Source organism: Pyricularia oryzae, chromosome 3 (genome assembly GCF_000002495.2).
Source record: "Pyricularia oryzae 70-15 chromosome 3, whole genome shotgun sequence".
Classification (NCBI taxonomy): Eukaryota; Fungi; Ascomycota; class Sordariomycetes; order Magnaporthales; family Pyriculariaceae; genus Pyricularia; species Pyricularia oryzae.
The window spans coordinates 6,406,179-6,423,352 of NC_017849.1; the positions used below are offsets into that span (position 1 = coordinate 6,406,179).

Genomic DNA, 17,174 nt, shown 5'->3' on the forward strand with positions numbered 1-17,174 from the left:
GCTTGCTTGAACTAGCTGATGACAGCGGCTCCGCGCCCAAATCTGGAAGGAACGGCTTGTATGTGCATGGGCAGGAAGAACCAAGCGACAATGTAACGCAGGCGCGGAGCCATCCTGCTTTTTTAGCATGATGAGGCTCCGTTTGCGAGTCGTAAAGGCAATAAAAAGACAATATTTCTTTGCTATCACCATGACTGTGCACCACTAAGCAGCGCTCGGTCTTGAAGACGTGATTAGTATGCCCACAATTGCGTGGACCAAGATGCCGATATCGCAAGCAAAACAGGCCGGCAAAGTCACCCAATCGGGCAGCTGGTACCTGGCAGCCTCGTAGGGCGCCAATACTTGACATCTGAAGCGGAGCCGAGGCGGATCCCATGCCTTGATTACCTAGATTTGTACGGTAAAAAGGACTGCCGCCCAAGACCCCTGGCTATGACGGCAAATAAAGCCCCCCTGAGGTCGATTTGTCACGGTTCATATTTGCTTTTTGCGGGGAAGCACAGCGTTCCAGTTCGGCATGTGGCATCGGCGGAGCGGGGACCGTGTAATACCCAGAAGCACATCTCACCTCCCTAAATCGGGCAATGGGAGCCCTGGAATGGCACTTTGCAAACCCACGCTCATTAGCCGCAAAATATAAGGGGACCTGGTGGGAGACGCTGGGGCTTGGGCGGCTGCCGCAAACGATTGGTCCGGAGCGGCGTGGCCTGCCCGAAATTGACATGTTCGTCCGACCAGCTGTTTGGCGGAGCCGGTGATTACCAGGACGCACTGGCGACGATCCCAGATCAGGAAGCTGGCGTGGCTAGTTGGTAGTTGGGTAGTGGTTCGGATGGAGTACCCCGGCCGAAACGGCAGTCGAGCTGTAGGCAACTTGGCGGTTTCTTGCACTTGGCGGTTTCTTGCACCTGGCGGTTTCTTGCTGGACCAACAACACAATGGTGTTTCGTCACACTTGTCGAGAGCAGAAGAGTTGCCACCAACAAAGATGGACCTACGAATAACAAGTATAAAGATGCATCCGGCTTCTCTCAGGATGGGTTTTGACTTTGCTCTCTTGTCCTCAGAGCGCCTCGGTCTTATAAGCAGCCTCCAGCAACAGTCCTTTTGCAGATAGATTTACTTGGTTGCCGCATTCTTTTGGTCTTGATTTACATCCCCATCCTCCCATCTAATCCTCTATCTACACCATGCTCCATCTCAAGAACCTCGCCGTGTTCCTGGCGGCCCTCGCCCCCTTTGCCGCCGGTGCACCGATCGACAAGGAGCCCCAGGTCAAGGTGGCGGGCAAGTACATTGTGACTCTGAAGCCGGGCATTGCTGCTCGCGACATCGAGTCGCACATGGGATGGGTCAACAGCGTGCACAGGCGCAACGTGGCGGACGGCAAGGAGGTGGCGGGGGTCGAGAACAAGTTTGACATTCTTGACTTCCACGCCTACGCCGGAGAGTTTGACGAGGCCACGCTCGAGGAGATCCGCAACAGCCCCGACGTTGCCGACATCGAGCCGGACCAGATCTAGACCCTCTCGGCCGTCACCACGCAGTCCAGCGCCCCCTGGGGTCTGGCCTCGGTCTCGAGCCGCAGCAGCGGCGCCACCACGTATCGCTACGACAGCAGCGCCGGCAGCGGCGTCTACGCCTACATCGTCGACTCTGGCATCAACACGGCGCACGTCGACTTTGAGGGCCGTGCCGTCAAGGGCTTCAACGCCGCCGGCGGTGCCAACGAGGACACGCTGGGCCACGGCTCTCACGTGGCCGGCACCATCGGTGGCAAGACCTACGGCGTGGCCAAGTCGGTCAACCTCGTCGACGTCAAGGTCTTCACCGGCCGCAGCGCCTCGACCTCGACCATCATCTCGGGCTTCAACTGGGCGGTCAGCGACATCCAGTCCAAGAACCGCGTCGGCAAGGCCGTCATCAACATGTCGCTTGGCGGACCCGCCTCCACCGCCTTCAACTCTGCCGTCAACAACGCCTTCTCCGCCGGCATCCTCTCCATAGTCGCGTCCGGCAACGACGGCGTCCGCGTGACCAACGAGTCGCCCGCCTCTGCCACCAACGCCTTTGTGGTCGGCGCCATCGACAACACCTGGCGCGAGGCCTCCTTCTCCAACTTTGGCGCCGAGGTCGACATCCTGGCCCCCGGCGTCAACATCCTGTCTTCGTGGTACAACTCGAGCACCGCCACCAACACCATCAGCGGCACCAGCATGGCCACCCCTCACGTCGTCGGTGTCGCCGCCTACCTCCTCGGCCTCGAGAGCATTTCTACCCCTGCCGCCCTCCGCTCCAGGATCATCGCCCTCGGCACCACCGGCAAGGCTCTGGGACTCAAGAGCCAGACCCCCAACAGGATCCTGTTCAACGGCATCTCTGCTTGAGTGCTGTGGACTGGATGTATGAATCATGTTTTAAATAGAGATGGGTTTTTGGTTGTATGGGAGTGAAATGGACCTTGTATATATTTTTAAGCAAGTGCCAAGGTTTCTGGCTTTGCGGTACATTCCTCCGTTAATAATCAGCTTGTTCAAAAACATCTGCATTGGATCATCGGTCTTTGGTGATCATGGGCCTCTTTGGTCTGTACAAAACTCACATGAATGTGATAAATGTTACTTGCAAGTGACTTGGTGCAGATATCACTCAAATGATCTGAACATGTTCTAAAGTTTTATTCATAATCTCCTACGCTCCGTCATCAAATTTGATGCACAATGATTGACAAACAAACTAAAAAGCCCAAACCCGGACACCTTTACACCAACGCGAGTGCATGCAAAACCAAAAACAAAAACCCAAAAAAGTCCCCGCCCAGACATAAACAAACACCAACCATGCTCAAGGGAGACTGGGAGTGTTGAGGGCCATGGCCAGCAGGGCACCCGCAATGAAGCCCGAGCTCGGCAGGGTCAGGACCCAGCCGGAAAAGATGTAGCCCATCTGCTTCCAGTTGACGGCGCCGGCGTCAAAGTTCATCATGGCGACGCCGCAGACGGCGCCCAGCAGGCACTGGGTGGTGCTGACGGGCAGGCCCAGCCTGCTGGCCATGAGCACGGTGATGGCGGCGCCCAGCTCCATGGCGAAGCCGCGGGTGGGCGACAGCTGCGTGAGCTTGTTGCCGAGCGAGCGCACGATGTGGTGGCCCATGAACCAGAAGCCGGCGCCCAGCAGGAAGCCGGCGGCGATCAGGATCCAGATGGGCGTGTCGGTCTTGGAGCTCACGGCGCCCGTCTGGTACGTCTGGTAGGCGGCCACCCAGGGCCCGATGGCGTTGGCCACGTCGTTGCTGCCGTGCGCGATCGACATCATCATGGCCGACGCCACCTGCGCGTACGTCCACATGTGCTCCACGCGGTTGTCGTAGCGCTTGGCCTTGCCGTGCACGCTGGCCAGGTCCTCGGCCGCGTGCGTCACGCAGTCGCGCGTCACGCCCTGCAGGAAGATGTACTTGGCCCACGACCAGAGGCGCTTGGGGTTGTAGAGCGGGAGGTGCGCCGTGGGGGCGAGGAAGCGCTCTTCGGGCTCGGGCTGCTTCTTGTAGCGGGCGATGGTCTGGCGAGGTGGCGTCGGCGTGGGACCGGCTTCGAGGTCGGATGAGTTGAGGACGCCGTTGTTGTTGTTGTTGTTGTTGTTGTTGTTACCGGCTGCTTGTTGTTCCAGTGCGCGCTTCTCGGGGTCCTTTGCGCCGTTGGTTACGTCTCCGTTGGGCGTGATGGCGTCGTTGCCGGCCTTGGGGTCGGTCGAGCCCGCGCTGGCTTCCTCGGGGGCATCCTGCACGGCGTAGTGGTCGTCGACGATGGAGCCATCCTTGGCCGGCCAAAAGATGGGCGGGTTCTCCCTCCACAGCAGCGGGCCGAGGATCATGTGACGGGGGCGGATGCGCGTGTCCTCCCTGACCAGCCTGCGGTGGATGTAGGGAACAAAAAAGATGTAGGCCAGGGCCAGAGCACCAAAAAAGACGCCCAGGATGATGCCGCAGACGGTTCCGGCGCCCAGCTCCTCGAGACTGGGGGCTCCGGGAGCCTCGATGGTGATGAAAAGAGCCAGCACGGCGGCGGTGAAGGCGAGGTAGAAGGGGATGGCCTTGAGGGCCTTTTCAAAGGACCTCTCGCGCTCGAGCACGGAGAACTTGAGGGTGGCAAACAGCAGGGCGCCGATGGCGGCCGAGATGACGGGAGCAATGAGCCAAGAGGCGGCGATCTGCGAGACGCTGCCCGTCTTCCAGCCCCAGCTGACCTGGGCACCCGAGGAGATGCCGGCTCCCACGAGGGCGCCGACGACGGTCTGGGTGGTGCTGACGGGGAAGCCGACCTTGGTGGCGAGCATCAGCCACGAGGCGGAGCCGAACTCGACGCAGCCCATGGTCAGCACCAGGGCCGCGGGGGTGCCGGTGAAGCGGTTGATGTCGATGATGCCGTTCTTGATGGTGCCCGTGACGCGGCCGCCCAAGACCACGGCGCCAAAGAACTCGGTAAACATGGCCAAGATGCCAGCCTGGGGCATGGTCAGCGTGCGGGCCGCCACCGACGTGGCGTAGGCGTTGGACACGTCGTTGGCGCCGTTACCAAACGCCGACGCCGTGAAAGAAATAGTCATGACGCCGATGATCCATGCCACTTCTGTGAGGACGGCCATGGTGAGGGATGTTGGCCCTTGGAGGGCGGCGTTGGTGGAAGTTGGGGGGAGATGATGACAGGATGGGATTGTATATCCTGATTGTATATCCTGATAATATATTAGGGGCTTGGCGTAAGCGTAATGCAGAGGAGGACAGAGGTTTGGGCGAGGTGCAAAGTGCAAAGAGGCGAAAGGGGTTTTATATCTAGAATATGGGTGCTATAGTTATAAGAACCGAGTACAAGACCTCGGTCTGGCTATTCATCTGCCCATACACGTCAAGACGTCTCCAGAGGCATGCTAATTTTCCCCTTCGCCTCAATGGATCCCCACGCTTTTGCTGTGGATTGACGGGGAACCGGGGGCTGGCTATGAGCGATTAAAAAAATTAAAACCAGAATTCACTGCCTCAGAATCCCCCGTTGCTCAGTGGTGTTGAATAATTGGCTTTCTTTTTGCTTGTCTTGGCCTCGCCGCCCGGAAGTTTGATGGTTGCGCCGCCAAGAGCGTCCGTTGCCGGTGGGCACGGTACGCATGCCCAGACGCGCCGAGAACGCCCAGAGTGCGATCCCCGAATCAAAAGCCATGTTCGGCTCTTGGCCGGCGGGACCCCCCGACACGGACGACAGCCACCAAAAGGGACGTTTCGACCAATCGAAAGTCGCCATTCGGGCACGTTGCTCGATTAACTGGTTCCTGGCTTGCAAAGACCTTTCGGTGACGGAAATTCACCACCTCGTGTCGTGTGCCATGTTGCCGCTTGAAGAACGCAGAAGGTCATGTTTTTTCTCACGCGAGCGACTTCCCGATCCAGACCGAGCTGTCGATTTTTTGTCTGTCGAATCTGCGCGGGCTTTCGGACATTGCTTCCCCTCTTTTGCTTTCTCCTTTTGTCTTTGTTCTTCATTATTCTGTCCGGCTCTGACAAATTGACTGCAGCAATACAGGCCTAGACCCTTGAAACTCGTCCGAAAACCCCAGTTTGAACCCGTAGTGATGGCTTGGCTAGGTATCCTCTAGGCGAGACAACTGCACCAACATGCGCCTTGGCAAACATCCATCACCCTAACCCTGACTTGGCCAGTTGCAAGCCAAGACACCTCGAGTCAATGTTGTACTACCTACGTACCGTAACCTCTGGTTGCTTTTGCTGATTCCCATGTTGATCCTTCACCCTCCCATAGCCACACTTGAAAACATGTTTTCACATGTTTGAAGATGACACAGACCGAGCTTGCAGCCTCGCCCCTTGGATACCGAACACCAAGCCACCTTGAGCACCATGACAATATTCCATCCTCATTGGTGAATCTTTCCCACCCTCCCCGGAGGTCGTCCAGACAAGCTTAAGCAAAAGCAAGGATCATTCCACACCCTGCGGTGGTCAAACGAGGGGTAACAATAAGCTCATCCCGGACTCTTGATGCTGGTTCTTCCTGGTGATACGTTACATTGCTCAAGCTTTACTTTCTGTTTGTGATGAACGGGTGAAAATATCCCAGAAATCACACCATGATACTCAGAGACAATGCTGTAAATTGTAATCAGGGGTTGTATAGTCGCAATATATGACAGACATGTTTCTTGTGTGCCAGGGGTAAAGGGGCGCATTAAGAGGTTTGTGCGCATTAAGCTCGTCTCGGAACATCTGAGGGCACCTCGTAGATCTGTCTGTCCTAGGATTATTTCCAAATGACAATATACTTGGTTTGTTTCTGTTGCCTTTAGTGTTCAGCTCATCCTTGGAAGTTTGGGTTTAATGGCTGCAGAGACGGTTATTTAGCACATCTCAATAGAAAAGTGAAGATGATCATCACACAAGGTGCTAGATCAGGAGCCATGTAATGCCAAAATGGTAGCTTTTAAAGTGATACTAGACTAGAACTAGTACCCAAGGAGCTATACTATACAGAACACGGCATATGCAACACTAGATTCCACTGCCAGGCCTAGAGTCACCCCGTCTTTGAATTATTCTCAGCACCCAGACCAACCTCCCTCCTACACCACTCCACACCCCTCCCAACATCCTCAAGCCCCCATATGCTCCCTCCCACCAGCACTCCACAAATCTCATCGACAAGCTCCCTCCCCGTGTTCCCGATCCACCACAAGCCGTCCGCACGCGCCCTCCAGATGGCAACACCCCAAAACATGAGCACAAACAGCGCCACCGGCTCCCGCGCCGCAACACCCGCCAGAAACCCGCCGTCAAAGGTCCCCGACACCGCGGGGACGCTCAGAAAGCTCCCAGACATGCGCCGCAGCAGCTGCTCGGCAAACTCGTACTTTGTCTGCCCGATGGCGAAGCAGTAGGACCTGACGTCGCGGTAGGGGACCGACAGGCCGTCCGCCACCTGCACCCGCACGGCCCGCGCCACGCTCGACATGAGGTTGATGGCCGCCAGCGTCTCGCCGTCCAGCAGCCGCATCGCCTCCAGCCGCGGGCTGTAGTCCTCGTACGCCTGCCGCGCCGACGTCGGGCTGTCGAGGTACCACGCCCAGTTGAGCGACGCCGTCTTCATCGAGCCCGCGAACATTTGCATCGCCAGATGGACGCGCGATATGATGGACCGTCGGGGTGGCGATGCACGCGTGGCCGTCGCGACTCTTTCCTCGCCGCTGCCACCACCGCCGCCGACTACTACTCCCGAGGTCAGCGACCCGCACGACGTCACCTCGGCCCCGGGCATCGCCATGTAGTAGTACCCCATCATATCGCCAAACTGCGCAAAGATGTACAGGTTCTCCCTGTGCAGCCCGCCGCCGCTCGACCCCCTGCGCCGCCCCAGGCCCCGGAGCTCCTCGACCGCCCGACCAAACTGCCACCCGGCCAACGCCACATATGCAGCGGCGGCATCGGCGTAGACGCGGGAGCCACCCCTGCCGCCGCTGACGGCCAGATCGGCAGCGGCGAGCGCGAGGGTGGCGCTGAGCAGAAAGTCGTGGCGCAGCATGTCGCGCGGCAGCACCTCCCGCAGGAACCCGCTGCAGGCCGGTATCATCTGCAGGCCGCGCCATGTGCGCACGCTCCAGCGGTGCACCAGCTCGAGCTCCAGCTCGCGTCGGGCCGGCGTGGCGGGCGCTGCGGTGTCGCTGCTGGAAAAGTAGGATGGAGGGGGTATGCTAGGGCCGGGGTGAACCGGGCCGGCATGAATCGGGCCGGCATGAATCAGACCGGCGGCTCTGATGCTGCGTTGCTGTTTTTGCAGATCGTCTATGAGTTGATCGGCAGAGATGTGGTTGTGTCTACTCCGGGCGGGCGTCGCCGTCATGATGGGAGTGGTTCCCTGTTTGCCCAGGTAGATGCAGATGGAGCCTCTGCGGATGGTACAATTTGCGCATGGTGGTCCTGTTTCGTCACACTGGATATTGCTACCGTTAGTTCTTGCGCAATTCTGCATGTCTGCCCATAATATACTTCTGTAACACGCGGATCAAGACTTTGCGAGCTGGACCCGATAGCCCGTCTCACACGGCACTCACACGCGGTACGCCACCATTACAAAGTATGACAAGAGTTATATTGCGAGGCCAACACACCTTGATATGTCTCTTTTTGCAAGCCGTGCATCCACTCGTGGACTTTCTGTGACCACCTCTTTTCTTGACGCCATTGAGGTTTGTCATGTCAAAACTCTAGATGAGATTTAATATTTAATTCCCAATCATATTCCATACCGGTGTCGACGAGTGAATGGCCTGCCTATATACTAAGTATATTTACAATCCCAATTCATTACCAAGCATCTCTAGGCTTCCCTCCTTTCCTTTGACTATCTGTTATGTTCTGCCTTGTGCCACCCAGATTGCAGATTGGCGGACTTGGCGCTCACTCGCCAAGAAATCGACACTGTCTCTGGCTGCGCTGGTTGGAATGCCAACACGCGTAAAGATTATTGTCAAATGTGTGAAGCGGGTGGCAAAAGATGCACGTGGTCAGCATCGACAGCATCTCGATCTTCTGTCAGCATTTCAACCGCGAAGCGCATATGTGGCTTCGGCATGACGTGTGCCCAGCCGTTGGATAATTGTAAAGCGTTTATAAATCAGATGCGAGAAAAGCAAAAGGAATCAAGCGACAGCCAGTATCAACAAGTGTGCCTGACAAATAAATATATAATCCTGTACGGTGATGTTATACAACAAAAGAGCAAAATTGTAAAAATATTGCATGTATTGCATCAGCCGTGAATCGAACACGGGGCCCATCGAGTGTCTTTCAAGAATGGCAACGATGGATTTTACCACTAAACCACTGATGCAGCTGTGAGTTTTGGAACTGATGTCAGTACATCCTTGTTTGCAAAATATATACCAAGTCTTGGTCACGACTCCGGTACAACCTTGCATCTGTCAATTACCCCAATCATGCTCACCGTAATGACAGTGCGCCCACCAAGATTACGTTACATTGCAAATGTACTACCGGCCAGTCGGATGCTACAAGCTACCAAGTTAAATCTTGGCATTAGGGACAACGATATTGGAAGCTTTGTGCACAAGGAGATTACGCAGCGTCACAGTCGGTCAAGTAGCCAACTTTGGTGTCAAGTATGTGGGAACTGGGAAGATAATAAGTATGGTGTGTATTTTCTGCCTGTATGGACGTGCAAAACTGCCCTCAGCGTAGTAGAAATACACCCTGCAAGCATTCTAGTTATTATCATCTACCAAAAACTCTCACCCAACCCTGGTAAGCAGGACAAGTGTGTTGTGCATACGAAGTTGACGCGGCGACACCTCCGCAGCCACTCGGATGCGTAGAAGAGTGGGGTATTTGGGGAAGTAATAAAGTTGGAGTTGGAGGAGGGGCAGAGGAAAAAAAGAAAGAAAAAAAAAAGGATCAGAAGGTGGTGAAAGAAAAGTAAAGCTGTCAAGGTATGGTAGTTAGCAAAGACACACCAATTGTCCAATCGTCTATGCTCGTATTTATTCCGACAGACCTACGATACCGCAGAGCCAAGCGTCATCCATACCGGCAGTTATCGCCCAACCTCCAATTGCAAAGATACCATCTCCTTGCACCGACGTCGGGGTGGGGCTCCGTGAGATTTCAAAGACGCCAAGGGTTCAGTCCGTCAATCTGTACTACGATACTTTTTCGCATGCCCACTCTTGACTCTCCCACAGGGGCGGATATGCTATTTGTGGAGGCGATAAGGAGCAAAAAGATAAAAAAGTTTCCCGGGGTTTGGGTCCGCCTGGGGTCCGCGCCGGTGGCGGGACCAATGTGAGCGCTCCCCTCAATCGGCGGGAATCATCCTTTCTTTTTCTTCGTCTCTTCTTGTTACCCTTGACGACTCTACACACGGAATTGTTTATATTGACGGGTGAAGCCCGCGTGTCCCAACCGGCTTCTTTGGTGGCCAGGAGTTGCACATTCGGCACTGAACCACCACACTCAATTCTGCTGCGAGGAATTCGATCATAGGCGCACATTTACCGCTCGGCCAATCGACACAATGGCCGTCGACCGGGCCGACGTGGAGGCGTCAGACGTCAAGGAGCCGTACTCCTCCGATCAGGACAAGGGCGATGCGAGCATTGGACCTGCGGCCACGGGCGACATGACGATTGAGGAGCTCGGTGTGGACGAGAAGGCTCTGGTGCGAAAACTGGACAAGTACCTCCTCTGGTTGGTGATGAGCTTGTACCTGTTTAGCTTTCTCGACAGGTGATTGCCCATCTTCCATGCACTGCGCAGGGTGCTCTTTCGACCACGGCCACCCCGACTAACACAACCCGCAGAGTAAACATTGGCAATGCCCGTCTCTACAACTTTGAAGAAGACCTCGGTCTAGTGGGCAACCAGTTCCAGATTGCCGTCTCCATCCTGTTTGTCACCTACATCACCTTCGAAGTGCCGTCCAACCTGGTCATCCAAAAGTTCACGCCGCGCTACTTTATCGCCTTCATCACCGTCGGCTGGGGCATCGTCGCAACCCTGACCGGACTCGTCCAGAACTACGCAGGCCTGATCGCATGCCGTCTCGTCCTCGGCGCACTCGAGGCGGGCTTGTTCCCGGGCATGAACATCTTTTTGACCCTGTTCTACACAAAGCACGAGCTGGCCATGAGGGTGGGCTACTTGTTTGTGAGTGCCGCCATCGCCGGCGCGCTGGGAGGACTGTTGGCGTTTGGCATTGGGCACATGGATGGCATCGCAGGGATGCACGGCTGGAGGGTGAGTTTCCTTTTTTTTTTTTTTTTTTTTTTTCCTGCTCTTCCTTGGTCTCCCACGTGGCAGCTACTGACCTTACACAGTGGATCATGATCGTCGAAGGCATCCCGACCATCATCCTCGGAATCTGCGTCTTCTTCTTCCTGCCCAACAACGCCGAGACCGCCTACTTCCTGACCGACAACGAGAAAAAGGCCATGGTGATCCGCCGCACCCGACAGTACGGCCACACGACGTCGGCGCAAAAGTTCAGCAAGAAGGACATGAACAAGGCCTTTGCCGACTGGAAGGTCTGGCTGTTCGCGGCGGGCCAGTTCGGCGCCGACACCTGCCTGTACGGCTTCTCCACCTTCCTGCCCACCATCATCCGCGGCATCGGCAGCTGGAGCAACGCAGAGGTGCAGCTGCTCACCATCCCCTGCTACTTTCTCGGCGCCGTGTCCTACATGACCACGGCGTACTGGTCCGACCGCACGCAAAAGAGGGGCGTGTTCTGCGTCGGCTTTGCCCTGACCACCTGCGTCGGGTATGCCATCCTCATCTCGCCGTTGCCGTCGGGCGCCCACTACTTTGGCTGCTTCCTCGTCGCGACGGGCTTGTACGTCCTCGTCGGATTGCCGTTGGCTTGGCTGCCCAGCAACAGTCCCCGGTATGGGAAGCGGACCACGGCCAACGGGCTGCAGTTGACGATTGGAAACTCGAGTGGAATCATGGCGCCGTTCATATAGTGAGTGTTTCTCGAAAGTTTCTGGTGGCATCAAATATACCAAACAGGCAAACAGGAACGAATGACTGACAAGACTGTGCAACAGCGAGACGACAGACGCCCCGCGCTACATTCGCGGACACGCCACTACCCTGGCCATGGTTGCCATGGCGGGCGCCATCTACGCCACCATGTCGTGGTGGCTCGCACGAGAGAACAGGCTTCGTGACGAGGGCAAGGTCAAGCCTGAGCATCAAAACCTGACCGAGGATGAAATGGCCGAGCTCGGAGACGAAAGTCCCAGGTTCAGGTATGCGATTTGAGGGGATTGGGATGATTACCTAGGGGGATGCGCGTCCTGGGTTTTGGATATCATTTGTTGTTGTAATGTTTCGGGATGAAGAATTAAATAACAAGTTGCTTCTGCTGTCATGTTTGTGGTCACGCCTGTCGTCACGTCTCTTTTCTCTGGCACGATTTCTTGAAATGTGCATGTCCGAGACGGTTTTGTGATTGAGACTCGGGCCGTGGAGCCGCGTCTTTTGCTTGGTCGCATGTAGTGATGGAGGCCCCTTTGCTGTTAGAGATTGGTTGACTTTGTAGTTGGGGCAATGAGCCCGGAACGATAGCGTAAAGATTGCGATGTGCATCAGATGAGCCCCTCTAATGAAAATGGCGCATACACCTTCCTACCATGCATGCCCAGAGAATTCGACAAGAAATCGACTCTACAGCAGTGAGGTTCGAGTGACCGGCAGAAACGTTCATCTCTAACGATCAAGTCATCCGGGTTCAAGATGAAATCTAGGCGTCGCGGGCAATTCAGCCAAAATGTTAGCTTCGGAGCGGGCCGGGGTTATGGCGCTAGAGTCTAGACCTCTGCCAAATTCTGTCGCCAAGCTGCCTAGTTTGACGGTGGCTTGTGGTCGCTCGTCTTTGACGTTTTGGTACTGTAGCAAACGAGCCCTGGACGATTTGGAAATTGTCGGCCCGTCAATTTATCACTTTGTTAATTTGTTTGGCAGGGGCAGTTAGCAAGGGTTGCCGGCGAAACGTTGAATGGCACTTTTGTGTTGAGCTGGGTATGATCTCAAAAGCTCGAGCTGTCAATTTGGCCAGATTTACAGATGATTGATTATTTGCGAGTTTGTACTGTGCGCTGGCTTTTGAATATTTTTATTCTTCCTCAATCTCCCAACGCAGTGATGCAGGGATTAGACGATTGCAAAGTTCGCCCATCAATCCACTGATTAACAAATACAACAGATCATGTTGACCATCGACAAGGATAACAAAAGAGTTCACCACGTGCGAGGCTGCCTCCAGGATAAAACAGTCTGGGATATGGTCCCCGGAAGCATAACCGAGCAAACAGGCATCCAGAGTCGACATTCGGCATGTCGGGCCCGGTGAATCAGATGAGATGGACAGAGTCATGAGATGGGCAAGTCGACGACTTCACGTCAAGAAGCCTAATTTGGCAAGCTCCTCGCATTTGGAACTGCAAAACTGCAAAGCATCAAATGCCCACACCTACCACGGGATGCAGACCCCTATCACTATTGTAGACCAATGCAGGACACAAAGACCACACAAAGCCAGCACAGTATGCCATAGGATATCAAATCCAATCCTGAAACAGGAGCTGGAACGGAACTGCTGGGCCTACCGAGCGGGTGACGTCAAACGTCGTTTGGTTCTCTACCTTTTTGTCGATGCAATTAGTCCCTAACGCACTGACACGCCGAACGATTGATGTTTTCTGCCTCTTGGAAGTTGGAACACGTCAGGTGGCAAGGTAAACAATCGCCTGTCGAAAGAATCCCCATTCCGAGTCAAGAATCTGCATTTCCGAGCCCCCCCTCAAAAGAATGGGGAATTTTCCGCAAGCGAGCTCGTTGACAACCCGTCGCCAAGCGAATCCCAAACTGGCAAGCCCGCACCAGCCGCTGGACGCCCCGCAAGCAGCAATTCGACTGGCGATCAGGGGGGGCCGGACCATTCGTCACCAAGGGTCCTGGTCAATGCCGCGTCTCCAATCCGACCACGAGAAGCACTCTGGATGGGGGCCAAGAGACACAAAAGTGCAATATTTGACGGTCAGTCTTTTGGTACTGGGGCCGGAGGCCAATGCATCCTTGCCGGATCCACGGAGAAAAACGTCTGAGTCTCGGGCTCGGATCAGGTTCGCGTACTGGGCCTTGTATCACATCCCCCGGTAAGTAGATTGCTTAACCGCGATGATGGGTGGTCTCTGAGTATAAAAAGACGACGGGATATGTCTCTAGTCTAGTCGATTCTTTCTGTCTTCTTCTCCCCCATCCCGCCAACGTTCTTTGCTTCATTCAACACAAACAAATCCGACCCGGTGTCGTTTATCTTCTTCAAGCTACAATTTTTACTACCCGACCAGGCGTCGCTCTTTTTAAACTACACCGCTCACTCTTAATTTGTTCGTGTCCAATCTCGTCAACACACCTTTTTCAAAATGGTCCGCATCACTATCGCAGCTGCCCTGGCTTGTAAGTTACAAAACTATCCTCTAGTTTTCTGCAAATCTGCGCATCAGCTACTAACCCCAAACAGTCGCCGCCCTCGTCATGGGTCAGGCCATCCCCAACAACGCCGGTGCCCGCTCGGTCGGCAACGGTCAGGGCGAGCAGTTCACCACCGGAGGCTGCGTCGCCAACGCCGACTGCCAGGAGGGCTGCTGCGCCAACAACGGCCAGGGTGTCGGTATCTGCTCTGGCATCGGTGCCGAGTTCCAGAACGGCAAGCAGGGCTGTGGTTTCACCGACCCTAACGCCCAGGCCACCATCGCCAAGGCCAAGGCCCAGGTCCAGCGCCAGGGTTTCTAAGGGAAATAAAAGGTTTTTGGGGAAGAGCAGAGGTTGGGGTCGGCAGGAAAATATCTCTTGAGATGGAGGATTTCTTGTCTACCTGGAGGAGGTCCGAGGGCTTATAGATTGGGGTCCACGGATGTCCTCGATAATATCTTGCAATAACTAGTCTAGAACCACCGATTCTCTAGTTACCAGCAAGAGATGATGTCCAGACTTCTATTGAACTAGTCAAGTCTAGACTCAATACATATCCAATCAATAATGAACCATATGTCAGTGAGGCGTGTTGAGTGGAATTGATAACTGGACAATTTCTTATCTTTCGTGCAGTCGGTAACCGGCAAAATAAAATGGTAGCGAATCCAGCGGTCTGCTGGCCTGGGTCTGGTTGTCTGATTGTGCCAAGGAATGCCAGGCAGCCGTTGCTTAGATAACTAGGTGCCCAGAACAGGCAATTGACCGAAATAGGCCTGACCTAAATACTCCCTTCCACCTCTACGCTCCCATCGCGTCAAGGAATCTCATACATCAAATCGACAATGGGCAACTGCATATCGACCCCAAAAATGGAACTCCTCGACCTACCAAACGAAGTCTTGCGGGGGATCTGCAACCAGTTGGCTGGACCACGTTATGTCACGCAGGGACAGACCATCTTCTCCACTTTCGAATTTATACCAGACAGTCCGTCACTCGCCAGCCTCTGCCTCGTGTGCAGGCGCTTTTGCGACATTGCACAGCCTGTCCTGTTCCAAACATATCATAAGAATGTGGATTGGAACGACAGATCCGAGCATAGGCTCTTCTACTTCACCCTCGCCGTCGCCCGAAACCCGCGGCTGGCCTCGTACGTTCGCATGGTGCACGCCGCATACCTGCAGCCAGATTGGGTTTCCAAGGACACGGCAGACGACACTTTTCTTGCCTCCATCGCCAAGGAAAGGCTGGGATTTCCCAGCAAAGACAATTTGAGTCGGGACCGTGATCATTACAGCCAGCCCAAGAATTTCCTGGCCGAGGTGGTACCGGCCCTGCTGTTTCTCCTTTGCCCAAACCTGGAGGAGTTCGAGGTCGACATCCCCGACTTGGAAGCAGATGCCAATGGTTGGATCCAGGGTTGGACCAAGGGGCCGTGGATGAATGCAGACCGGGTTGCCGATCAGTCTGGCGAGCACAGCAGGAAACTGGCCCTCAGTTCGCTGGCCCTGGAATTTGGATATGAGGATTGTCCAGGGGAAGACATGGTGAGCCCCGACCTGGCTTTGGTCAACGACATTGTGCGCTGTTCACCGCAGCTCCGAGAGCTCAGAGTCAACAGCTGCCTGTGCCTATTCGAGCCCGAAAATATCGAACTGGGCAACCTGACTCTCCTGCACCTGCGCAACTGCGGCCTGAACCTCTTGAGCCTGCGTGGCGTCCTCAAGGCGGTAGTGCGGCTCGAGAACTTTAGCTATACGCCGTTTGGACTATATTGCGAGACCAACGAAACCAGACCCCTCGGCGACCAGAGCCTGCCGGGGGAGTTGTTCGAAGCCCTGGCCGCCAGCCCCTGCCACGAGACGCTCACGCACCTATCCATCGACTTTGACTGCCCCGCCGACGTGCTGGGAGAAGGGCAAAACCTGACGAGCTTCCTGGCCGCGCGTCCACCGTCGTCCAGATTCCCCTTCCCCGGGCTGCGGACGCTGGTGCTGTCGGACAGCTGCCTGTACGGGCCTGGCTATCGCGGCGGATCCCAGGTCCTGGCCGACGCGCTGCCGGCTGGCATGAGGGAGCTCGAGGTCACGGCCGTCAGGGACCCGCTGAGGCCGCGGGATGACCTCGTGCGGGTGGCGAAGCGGTCCAGCGCGCTAGAGCTGCCCGAGATGCGGGTCACTTCGGTCATGGAGGCCAGGGGGGAAAAGCAGGAGATCAGCACCAGGTGGGACCGGGACTTCGGGTACGAGCCGTTGTTTGACGCGCTGGACGAGGAGGCTGGAGATGTGGCGAGGTGTCACTACTACCAGCAGAATATCAACTCTTCCTTGAGCATGTAACTACCTAGGTCGAGTTGTTTGTTGAGGCTTTGCGGGAGGTCCAGGATCCACAATCATGGTCACTGTGGGGGTATTTAATAGGTACGTAGAGTCAGTATTTGCAGCACAAGCCCTAATGTTTCTATCCTTTTTCCACTTTGATCGACAGAAACGAGGAGAAAGAGGGGGTTCATTAGATTGCATAAGCGGTGAATGCCAAGCTGCATATGTGCCTGTGCAGGCTAGACAGTGTCGAATCGTAATTAATTGGGTAATTTACATGGTATATTTGCGTTGCTCCTACATCGCACAATAGCTTGTGCCACTGCGAAGCGGACAGGCCCGCAATACAAAGTACGTCGACATATACTGTACTACGAGGGCCAGATTAAGAGACCCTGTTTGAAGCCAGGCGGTAAAATATACCGACCTACCTGCATGTGTTGGCAGTGCAGGTTGCCTGACCGAGAATTATTTAGGCCGCACCGTTGATGTTATTTCGTCATTCGCCTCAGGGTCAGTGCGGGGTATGGAGTGAAGTCCCTGTAAGCGCAGATAGCGTTTAAAGCTGGCCGGCCAGGTACGTACCGATGTACCCAGAACTTGTACTGTCCTAGCGCAGTAACGCTGATCACTGTAAAAGTCCATTCACTGCTTTTGACTCCCGGGCTGACTCGCATCGTAAAGAAAAGCCTAGACTCCAATTGCTCCATCTCAGGCTTGGTTTTGGATTCTGAAGGTGGTTGGAATCAAAGAGCTTGGCTTGCTTGGTATGTACAGATACCTAGAGACCGAGGTAC

General features: G+C 55.2%; 7 protein-coding genes and 1 non-coding gene across 8 annotated transcripts; 5 read left to right on the plus strand and 3 right to left on the minus strand.

Moving 5' to 3' along the window:
- Window positions 1–1,193: 1,193 nt before the first annotated feature.
- On the plus strand, window positions 1,194–2,463 carry MGG_07965 (alkaline proteinase; the record flags this gene model as incomplete). Its single annotated transcript, XM_003713163.1, has 2 exons — window positions 1,194–1,496; window positions 1,551–2,463. The coding sequence occupies 2 exons, from the start codon at window positions 1,194–1,196 to the stop codon at window positions 2,388–2,390; spliced, it is 1,143 nt and encodes a 380-aa protein (XP_003713211.1). The 3' UTR covers window positions 2,391–2,463.
- A 206-nt stretch (window positions 2,464–2,669) lies between these two features.
- MGG_07966 (phosphate transporter) lies at window positions 2,670–4,812 on the minus strand. The gene has a single exon (XM_003713164.1). The coding sequence runs from the start codon at window positions 4,642–4,644 to the stop codon at window positions 2,848–2,850; it is 1,797 nt and encodes a 598-aa protein (XP_003713212.1). The 5' UTR covers window positions 4,645–4,812; the 3' UTR covers window positions 2,670–2,847.
- Window positions 4,813–5,160: 348 nt separating this feature from the next.
- On the plus strand, window positions 5,161–5,646 carry MGG_16976 (uncharacterized protein; the record flags this gene model as incomplete). Its single annotated transcript, XM_003713165.1, has 2 exons — window positions 5,161–5,402; window positions 5,574–5,646. 2 exons carry the CDS (start codon window positions 5,161–5,163, stop codon window positions 5,644–5,646), a joined length of 315 nt encoding a protein of 104 aa, XP_003713213.1.
- A 923-nt stretch (window positions 5,647–6,569) lies between these two features.
- Window positions 6,570–8,397, minus strand: MGG_13927 (uncharacterized protein). The gene is made up of 2 exons (XM_003713166.1): window positions 8,170–8,397; window positions 6,570–7,991 (listed from the first exon to the last, which is right to left on the minus strand). The coding sequence occupies exons 1-2, from the start codon at window positions 8,254–8,256 to the stop codon at window positions 6,582–6,584; spliced, it is 1,497 nt and encodes a 498-aa protein (XP_003713214.1). The 5' UTR covers window positions 8,257–8,397; the 3' UTR covers window positions 6,570–6,581.
- A 409-nt stretch (window positions 8,398–8,806) lies between these two features.
- Window positions 8,807–8,891, minus strand: MGG_20171. The gene has a single exon. It is a non-coding gene; the product is annotated as a tRNA-Gly (tRNA).
- Window positions 8,892–9,929: 1,038 nt separating this feature from the next.
- Window positions 9,930–11,969, plus strand: MGG_07968 (high-affinity nicotinic acid transporter). The gene is made up of 4 exons (XM_003713167.1): window positions 9,930–10,303; window positions 10,378–10,813; window positions 10,894–11,537; window positions 11,623–11,969. Exons 1-4 carry the CDS (start codon window positions 10,092–10,094, stop codon window positions 11,837–11,839), a joined length of 1,509 nt encoding a protein of 502 aa, XP_003713215.1. The 5' UTR covers window positions 9,930–10,091; the 3' UTR covers window positions 11,840–11,969.
- Window positions 11,970–14,004: 2,035 nt separating this feature from the next.
- Window positions 14,005–14,374, plus strand: MGG_07969 (uncharacterized protein; the record flags this gene model as incomplete). Its single annotated transcript, XM_003713168.1, has 2 exons — window positions 14,005–14,038; window positions 14,103–14,374. The coding sequence occupies 2 exons, from the start codon at window positions 14,005–14,007 to the stop codon at window positions 14,372–14,374; spliced, it is 306 nt and encodes a 101-aa protein (XP_003713216.1).
- Window positions 14,375–14,873: 499 nt separating this feature from the next.
- Window positions 14,874–16,738, plus strand: MGG_07970 (uncharacterized protein). The gene has a single exon (XM_003713169.1). The coding sequence runs from the start codon at window positions 14,899–14,901 to the stop codon at window positions 16,393–16,395; it is 1,497 nt and encodes a 498-aa protein (XP_003713217.1). The 5' UTR covers window positions 14,874–14,898; the 3' UTR covers window positions 16,396–16,738.
- Window positions 16,739–17,174: the final 436 nt, after the last annotated feature.

Bases quoted from the DNA above. Each gene is read 5' to 3' on its own strand.
- MGG_07968 (XM_003713167.1), top strand. From the start codon at position 10,092: ATGGCCGTCGACCGGGCCGACGTGGAGGCGTCAGACGTCAAGGAGCCG. The intron at 10,304-10,377 runs GTGATTGCCCAT...CACAACCCGCAG, and splicing joins CTGTTTAGCTTTCTCGACAG to AGTAAACATTGGCAATGCCC. The intron at 11,538-11,622 runs GTGAGTGTTTCT...ACTGTGCAACAG, and splicing joins ATCATGGCGCCGTTCATATA to CGAGACGACAGACGCCCCGC.
- MGG_13927 (XM_003713166.1), bottom strand. From the start codon at position 8,256: ATGACAAACCTCAATGGCGTCAAGAAAAGAGGTGGTCACAGAAAGTCC. The intron at 7,992-8,169 runs GTGTGTTGGCCT...AGCAATATCCAG, and splicing joins GCAAAAAGAGACATATCAAG to TGTGACGAAACAGGACCACC.
- MGG_07966 (XM_003713164.1), bottom strand. From the start codon at position 4,644: ATGGCCGTCCTCACAGAAGTGGCATGGATCATCGGCGTCATGACTATT.
- MGG_07970 (XM_003713169.1), top strand. From the start codon at position 14,899: ATGGGCAACTGCATATCGACCCCAAAAATGGAACTCCTCGACCTACCA.